The 8,984-nt window shown below is 43.3% G+C and overlaps 1 protein-coding gene across 2 annotated transcripts; it reads left to right on the forward strand.

The window, feature by feature from the left end:
- Positions 1–243: 243 nt before the first annotated feature.
- Positions 244–7,235, forward strand: LOC307078884 (DNA damage-regulated autophagy modulator protein 2-like). 2 transcript variants are annotated; one of them, XM_079740893.1, is made up of 8 exons: positions 244–378; positions 1,094–1,291; positions 1,373–1,440; positions 1,560–1,702; positions 4,766–4,943; positions 5,438–5,520; positions 5,622–5,714; positions 5,931–7,235. In XM_079740893.1, exons 2-8 carry the CDS (start codon positions 1,161–1,163, stop codon positions 6,045–6,047), a joined length of 813 nt encoding a protein of 270 aa, XP_079597019.1. In that variant the 5' UTR covers positions 244–378; positions 1,094–1,160; the 3' UTR covers positions 6,048–7,235. The 2 variants fall into 2 exon arrangements, with proteins under 2 accessions (XP_079597019.1, XP_079597020.1); XM_079740894.1 differs by lacking the exon at positions 244–378 and adding an exon at positions 403–649.
- Positions 7,236–8,984: the final 1,749 nt, after the last annotated feature.

Here is an 8,984-nt window from a genome sequence, read left to right on the forward strand (position 1 = left end):
GAACTATTATTATGCATGTCACACATTTGAATGCTCATAACGCTCAACAAGCTATACTAAGTAAAGAGCACAATCAGAGGAATAACGCGTTCCCCTCCTTCGTAGTATCTCAAACTATTACATTTCATGTTATTATTTTACCCAGTAGCTCCTGTTCCGACCTCCAGTCAAATAGGGGCGGTAATGAGCATCATATCGGCTTTGATGAACACGAATAAACGTCCAAGACGTAGAAGAAGAAGCTGAAAACAGAAGTCAAAAACAAACCCAAAAGAAATGAGGGGGATGTGAGGACATGAGAGGGATGCGAGGACATGAGAGGGTTGCCAGGGCATGAAGTTTTGTTCACAATTCCGACCAGATGGCAGGACTCTGCGGGTAAGGTATAAGTTAATCAGGGCTGCACTGCGTTACTTTGAACCGTATGATCGACGAAACCAAAGAGAAAAGTTGTTTTGAAGTAAGCGGAGGGTAATGAGGTTTGTTCATTAAGTCTGACCTAGCAGAGCGTCTCGTGAGGCTTTAGGGAACTGAAACCAGCACGAGCCTCGAGATTTGTTTCCCCCTTCTTTTGTCTTCATAGCGACTCGATACCATACATACCTTACTGGCTCACGTATTTCTCACCAAATTGTTCCTGTAACTCGGGGTAGGTACATTACTTTTTGGAGATATTCGCCTCTGTCCGCCTTGATGCGACTCTCAGGTCAGACGGGCTTTCCTCTCTCCTCTGCCCGGTAGACACCAGACCCAGTGGATGGTTTTAATTATCATATCAGTGGTTTCTAATCACTAGTCGATTATTTCAGGTTGTGTCGTCTTTGAACACAGAACGACCAAGCCCCATATCGATGAGTTGAACGTGATAACCTTCCTCGTTGTTTTCAATTGTATCACTATGTAAACCAGAAACCAATTATATGATTCTGTTGGGTCAAAGTGTGGCTGATAATAATGTAACTATTGCGTGACATTACCCTTTACCCCCTGTATTGACGTAATATGCGTTGCTATATCTACGTTTGCGTGTATGAATGTGTACATGCATACCTTTTTAAAGGCATGTACATACGACTTTACTCCAACCCTGAAGGTGCTGAAGTTTCATTAGCCCGACTGCTGTAAGGTGAACCCCGATCACGGTGTGACTCCAGACGGCCATGTGGTGGATCCAGCAGGGCCTCACCGTGCTGCCCGTCGCTCTGGTAACATGGACCGCAGCCACCTTCATCTTCGCATACATCACAGCTGTGACCTTGAGACATGTGGACCCTCTGGTGCCCTACATTAGGTCAGTGTTGGTGTGTGTGTGTTTGCACATGTTTATGGTTATATGTGTGTGTGTGTGTAACATCTTTCTTGTGTATGACAGTGACACTGGAACGGTCGCTCCTGAAAGGTGTTTGTTTGGGCTGATGCTGGATGTGTCGGCATTCCTAGGTAATGACTAGCAACGCTGCTTCCATTATTTGTCAACAAAAAAAAGTGCATCAAATGTACTGTACTTGTGTCATGCAGTTCTCAAGAGGAAGTGCCTTTGGTTATTTCTGTGACTGCAGGCATAGCGAACGCATACGTCCGCTACAAGCAGGTGCAGGCTCTCCTGGGCCCGGAGGAGAGGTCCCTCCACAAACTGAACAAGCTGGGCCTGGTTCTGGGCTCCATCAGCTCCTCTGGCATGTGTGTTGTTGCAAACTTTCAGGTAACTGCTCGTTGTGCGTATAACATGGCTGCAAACTGGTGAAAATCGGCACACAGTGCCCTTAAAATCGAACTAGTTGTTGTATTGTTCTATGGATGCTCGTGTTTCGGACCCGTTTGATTCAGTTATTATAAGGATAAAAAAAATCTTCTTTTGTTAGCAATGTTTTTTTTCATACTCCTGAGCCTCCTCCTCAAAACCCCGCATTTGAGTGATATCCACAGTTCACTATATATGAAGGAGACGTTCAAATTGAGTCCAGGCTATTTTATCCATGGCATATGAAGTCGGACGGCTGAAGGGTGTGACGGTGGTATACCACGAGAGTGGTTGGGAGTGGGGTCCTCATCCCTACCACAAGAAAATGATATGTATTTGTACATTAGCATATTAATGAGTTATCCCCTGGTCCCAAGAGTTATACTTACTACTTATACTGTGACCGCTCTGGAGGTGCGACCGAGTTAAACCATTTTCAATCCTCTAATCAGGATTAGACGGCTCTGCCCGAGCAGAGTAGTATTTTGGGTGCAATGTGGTATTTTGGCCAGCAGGCGGTACTTTGTAGCACTAGTATGCCCCTTTTCCACTGACCGTACCAGCTCAACTCGCCTCGACTCAGCACACCTTTTTTTTGTGTTTCGATCGCCAAAATATGGTACCTGATACTTTTTTTAGTCCCACCTCCGTTGAGGTTCTAAGAGAGCTGATCCGGTACTTTTGTGTGACGTAAACAGGCTGCTGGCCATTGATTGGCCAGAGAGTGAGGCCGCATTCACACTACTGATGTGTCCGTCGTCGGATGGCCGAGGGCTTGTCTGACGTATAGGGGACTAGTCTTGGTAGACGCAGCCTGAAGCCAATCAAATCGCTTCCCACTAACAGAGCCGATGTGTGGCTATAAATATAAAAGTTCAGCTGACTACAAACAATCCTATTGATTCCACATTTCTTAAAAAAACTCCCAGATTTCTCCTGCTTCTTCATGCTTGTTATTGCAAAATGGATCCAGTAGTCACGTGGAGTGTAATTTGCATAACCGCGATCTGATTGGCAGACGGATCCGTCACTGCATTAAAAGTTTAAAAATTCTCCACTTTATAACGCCGGCCACAGAGCAGACAGAACGGACAGACCCACGATACATTTCGAGAGCGTCCACTGCAAAGTCAATGAGATCCGTCGACGGACGCATGTAGTGTGAATGCACCCTGATGCCACTGGACAAGCAGGGTGTCCGAGCCTGACAACAGACATCTGAAATCGCAGCCTCTCTCCGCGTTATAGCAGTGTTATCACATATCGCCACAAGATGAGCAGCTTATCACAGAAAGCGATATGTAAGATTCTTCTTCTGATGAAGAGGGTTTATAGTTTATTGCAGTGTTTATAGCATATCATCACAAGATGAGCAGCTTATCACAGAAAGCGATATGTAAGATTTTTCTTCTGATGAAAAGAGGGTTTATAGTTTATTGCAGTGTTTATAGCATATCATCACAAGATGAGCAACTTGTCACAGAAAGCGATGTTACATTTTATAGGCGACCCACAACGTAAGATATCACATTCAAGATAAGGAACTACGAGGGCACTAAAGTCATACAGTTTACAAGTCATACATGATGCATGCATGATGTGACCCCAGAAAGCACCCCGGCATCTTTCAATACTAGCATCAGATTGATTATTAAACAACGCAGGATCAGCGCGCAAGAACACGCCGTGGGCCGTGACAGAGGTGGAGACGCTCCTGTGTGTAGCCCTGTCTTTTATGTGTCTCGTGGATAAGCATACGCAATTTCGCGCATGCATGCCATGCGACCCACGCACGTTGAAGAGGTACTATTCTAGATGGAAACGCGACGTGCCTGGAAGCAAACCAAGTCATGCCACGCTAAGTTGTGGCGAGTTGAGCTGGTACTGTCTGTGGAAAAGAGGCAGTAGTTTCCAACCAAGCGCCTATTGAAGTCAGTCTTATGGCACGTTTCCACCGGCGGGAGTGCTTCGGCACAGCAAGCCCTTGGCCCAGAAGTGAAGGTGCGGTTTTGCCTACCTTCAGTTACGGCTCATGTTTCCAGCGCCGAAAGTACCCTTATGGTAGGGTGGGGATGTCGATCGCTGCGGCATCGTGACCTCATAGTATCCCCACACAGTGTAGCCTGCTGATAAATCCAAGGAAAAAGAAGAACGCGACACAATAAACAATGAGCAACAATGTAGAACGTCCAAGAAGAACGGCAAAATAAACAAAGCTTTCGCCGTTGTCCCCCTGTTGCACGGAAGTCACGATTCTGTCGACCAAACAACGGACGGCGTGTGTAGCTCGAAGTTGTCATAGTACCCCAACGGAGGGGTACTGCGAGATGAGTATGGCTCATCAGGGCTAGGTCCGCGCCCGCCCACTTTTGGCGGTGGGAAACACGAATCGTGCATACCGAAACCGAACCTTTGCATACCGGAAACGCGCCATTAGCTGACCAGCACTGAAGAGCGTACTGATCAATGTAAAGTAATTTCCACACAGAACCAGACCCTCTTTATACATTCACTCATGAAACGGCTCCTCCAATGAAACTACTTCATGTGACTGCTTGTCTTCTACCTCCAATGTGTATGTCCTTCAATCGGCAAATAATATAGTACAATAGTACAGCCAGAATAGCCTACACAATGAGTACAAATCATCAACTCAGTTTAATCTGTGGTGGATTGAAATTAAACATGTCGACTCAACAGCCGGTTTAGCGCCCTGTCTAGTTCATGGAGAACAACCGCGGCATGTACTAACGTTTAATGGGCTATGAGATGTGGTGATGTTTTTACATTCAGAAGAGATGAGCGTGTATCAGCCATCATGCTTAATGTTGTACCCAGTCAACCCCGAAGGCCCATTCTGAGCCTGGAAACACCTTGCGAGATGTCTTTTTTAAAACAGCGAATTTCATCAAAATTGTTCAAGTTTACCCCTGACATTTTTCTCTGCAAGGATTCATCAACTGTTTTTTTGTTCTGAAATGTGCAGAATTGAAATGCTCTAAATGTAAACCGTCTTTGTTTCAGAAAACCACGCTGTTCTACATGCACATCGTGGGGGCTGTGATGACCTTCGGGGTGGGGGCTCTGTACATCTTGAGCCAGACTCTGCTCTCCTACCACATGCAGCCTCACGTGCACAGCAAGACCATCTTCACAGTCCGTCTCAGCATAGGAGTGTGGTCCATAACCAGTATCATCATCAGTATCCTTTAATTCTGCATTGAACTCTTTAAATTGATCGGCTATGGTTTACGTACCAAGGATTTTGTCAAGAGAGTCAAACCAAGGAAACGTTGAGTTGACTCTCTTAATAGTGGAGAGAAGAACAGTCTCTCCAGTATTTCCACTTGTATTTGTTTCACTGACAATAGAGTGAGCAGAAAGCCGTTGCTTTCATTGATCAGAATGTATTGGCCTCAAGCAGCCGTGCATCTGATCATCGGCATAACCTCTCGCTACGGGAACATTAAAAGAGTTGCAGAACGTAGGCTTTCAGAAAGAATAAAAAACACAGTTTCCCCACAGAGGTCTTAAAGAGAACATAATTAACAAATGAGTCGGTGAGGACGATCCTCGATAATGCAAGGTTAATATTAAATGGTGCAAGTGATGCTGCATTTATTATTGCTTTACGATGTATACTTGTTTTGCTAAATCCTTTGAATCCCATTGTGTTCTTTGACGTTACACTTCAAGTGTTTGTTTCATCTGTTATCATGTACAGCAGTTTGCCCGGAGTTGATGTAGCTCACAAACTACACTGGATCCCAGGGGAGACGGTCAGTCATTCTGCATCACAGACATCCTTAAACTGACCCTTTAGTCGCCCGCACTGTAACATGTTCTCTGATTCTGTACTAATATGACTGATGTCTTTCAGGGCTACACTGCTCACATCATCAGCACAATCTCTGAATGGTCCCTTGCTTTTGCCTTCGTCAGCTTCTTTTTAACCTACATCAGAGACTTCCAGGTAAACCCCATCACCCCTTTTATCAAGATGGTCATGGGTCAGCCGTTCTTCATCACTTGCCAAAAAGATTGAAAGAGCAACGATTTGCCTCACAGAATGATTTAAAGGATGTGTCAATTCCTAGTCATTTATTAATCTGTTATAGAAAATCATAGATGTCCTTGTCATTAAACCTCTTAAGACAAACAATAAAAACTAATCCTTTTTCCTTTTTAGAAAATAAATTTGCGTGCAGAGACGGATCTACAGAGTTATCATCTGTATGAGTCTCTCCAAGAAGCCTCGACAGCCAACCAGTCAGAGGCCTCAGCACTGTTAGCAGGAAGTATTTGAGATACTTTTAATTGTAACTTTTCTTGGAATATAAAGCATTTTTTAAACATTACAATGTTAACTGCCCTATGGCATTAACCAGATTGCATTGTTTTTATATTGGAATATAGACTTAAGCGTTGTGTTACAAAGTGCATCTACATTTATTTAGATATCTGTTTTCAAATGTTACTACACAATGGGTGTAAGTGTACAGATGAACTGTGACTATTAAAATCTTGTGAATGACTTTCATATATGTTTTGATGGAAGCATTGGGCTGCTGGCCCAGAACTTTGGGATAGGCTACCCAATGCAATATTAATTTTTTCAGAAAATATTTTAAAAGGCTGTTTTTTATAACTAAGACATATGCTGAGATATCTGCATATTCGATTGTTTAATTCCTTTAATTCTATGGATGAATTTGTTTAATTCATTCTTGTGCGTCTAAGGCAGTGGTTCTCAAACTTTTTCGGTCATCCCCACTTTGGACTAGGGGAAATTTCAAGCCCCAACACAATGCTAATGAAATACGCCAAGCTTAACATTTTCAAATTTATTGAAGTAACATTAACATTGTTGTATCCAAATTCTAACTCAATAACAAAGTAACAGCAAGTTCAAAAATAGAGAAAATAACAGTGCCACTTTGCAATCTGTTGAAAAGAAGAGAAAAGCATTTGGCAAGACAGGTGAGCAAGTGAGAATGAATGAGTTTTACCCCCGCATTAGTGGCTGCAATGAACCTGTTTTGCATTACACATATTTTCAAAGCGGTATTGCAGGCTTGATACTGCCACCCTCAAGTCATGCTCAATGTTTAGCTGAGATATGTACTGGGTTTTCAGTGAAGCAACAGCTGAAAAGCCCATCTCACAAAGATATGATGTGGCAAAGGGAAGAAGAATGCACACAGCTCTCTGCCCAATGAGTGGATACTCCCTCTCCACTCCAAGCCAGAATAGACAAAGAGTCTGAGCTGTAAACCTCAGCCTCAGGGTGGAGTCAGATGTCATTTCAATGAACCGGTCCTCCTCAGCAGACCTAAAATCAGCAGGTGCTGCAGATGGAATATGAATAAATAGGCTTACTTTTTTTTATTGCATAATAAACAAAGAAATCCGTTTAACAACAATCCATTCCAGTTAGTAAGTACCATATAACAAATAAAATGCATGTATAATATGAGTATAATATTCAATAAAATGTCAAAATACCAACCTGCTGCATTGACTGGATCCATAACCCTGTCATACTGAGCACTGTTGATCGGGAAATATTTTTGAAACAGTCCTCTCAGGGAAGAGATGTGCTGCTTAATACATGGGATCACTGTGGTGGCTCCAGAATCAGTGGTTTCAGCAACTTCTCTCAGGTTCTCAAAGACATCTATATTTTGTTGATCGAGGCGCCTTCCCCATACCTCGAGCTTTTGGGAGAAGGCAGTGATTTTGTCTGCCAGGTGAGGTAGGTGCTTATCTTTGCCGTGCAGCTGAAGATTTAATTCATTCAGCTTGCCAAACACATCGCTGAGGTAGGCCAACTTCAACAGAAATTGTTCATCACTGAACTTGCTTGCAGTCTCATACATGCGCTCCTCCTCTACGAAGATCCAAATCTCTTCGGATCTCTGAGCTCAAAGACTCGCGACAGCACTTTTCCCCGGGAGAGCCACCTTGCTTCACTGTGAAACAGCACAGATGTGTGATCAGCTCCCATTTCCTCAAAGTGCGGAGAACAGTGAGTCCGTGAGTCCGGACATTGGGATTGGGCCATAGAGGCCCCAAAGTGAAGGTTTGGAAGATTTAACAGTTACAATTGAGAAGAATATATATATATGTCCTATAAATACTAGGCAGGGTAGAATAGAGAATAGAATAGAAAACCAAATCATGGTAGTGTTTGTAATTCAGTATTGTATAAAAGGACGTCAGTGCTTCAAAATCGACATGTGTTGCCGCGTAGAGTATATTTGACTTTCTTTAATTTAAAAAAAAAAAACATGAGGTCTTTCAACCAGACAGATACAAGAGGGGGCTGTGGTGATTTCCAGTTAAGTAGAATTCTACGCCTAGTAGGGTGGCAAATGCCAAAACATTTGCATGGTTCTTGCTAAGGACGTGTGGGGTGGATTAAACACCAAATAGGGCTACAAGAGGGCATGGTTCCAAAGTGATTCCTAAAATTTCTGAGAGGATTTTAAAGATGGAGATCCAGTAGTGTTCAAGTTTGGGACATGACGCAAACATATGAGTCAAGTGGCAGGATGTGCCTCCACACTTGACACAGATGTCCTCAGTGTCTGGTATATTTAAAATAAAAAATTAGCATCTAAAGCAGACAGTGTACGAGCGACAGGAACTCCCAAGTACTCAAGTACTTGCTACAGTTATGCAGTTTAAATGGTGGATCAGACTGAGAAAGCAGGAGAGCCTTTGAGTTTATAGGGAGACATTCACTCTTTTGTAGATTGAGCTTGTACCCAGAAAATGAGCCAAAGTTTTGTAATAACGACAGAATGTTGGGTAGTTGAGAAAGAGGGTCAGTGATGTACAGAAGCAAATCATCCGCATACAACGCAAGCTTGTGTTCAACGCTCATGGGTTATCCCCAGGAATGAGGTTGAATTCCTGACAGCTATGGAGAGGGGCTCTATAGCAATGGCAAAAAGTGGACAGCCCTGGCGAGTACCACGAGATAAATTGAAATTTTCAGACCTGGTTTTATTGGTGTTGACTGAGGTGTACAAGAGGCGTATCCAGGTTATAAGTGTATCCCCAAAGCCAAACTTCTTCAGAACAGTGAAAAGGTAATCCCACACAACTCTATCAAAGGCCTTTTCAGCGTCCAGAGAGGTGACTACTTCAGGGAGTTGACAGGTTTCTTTGGAGTAGATAATATTTAACAGGGTTCTAATATTGAAAAATGAATGTCTGCCTTTTATGAAACCAGTCT

Source organism: Pollachius pollachius (genome assembly GCF_949987615.1).
Source record: "Pollachius pollachius genome assembly, chromosome: 8".
In the NCBI taxonomy this organism is placed as follows: domain Eukaryota; kingdom Metazoa; phylum Chordata; class Actinopteri; order Gadiformes; family Gadidae; genus Pollachius; species Pollachius pollachius.

Excerpts from the sequence above, each read along its gene's own strand:
- LOC307078884 (XM_079740893.1), top strand. The coding sequence starts at position 1,161 with ATGTGGTGGATCCAGCAGGGCCTCACCGTGCTGCCCGTCGCTCTGGTA. Across the intron at positions 4,944-5,437 it reads CATAACCAGTATCATCATCA|TGTTTGTTTCATCTGTTATC; the intron begins GTATCCTTTAAT and ends TTACACTTCAAG. Across the intron at positions 5,521-5,621 it reads ACTGGATCCCAGGGGAGACG|GGCTACACTGCTCACATCAT; the intron begins GTCAGTCATTCT and ends GATGTCTTTCAG.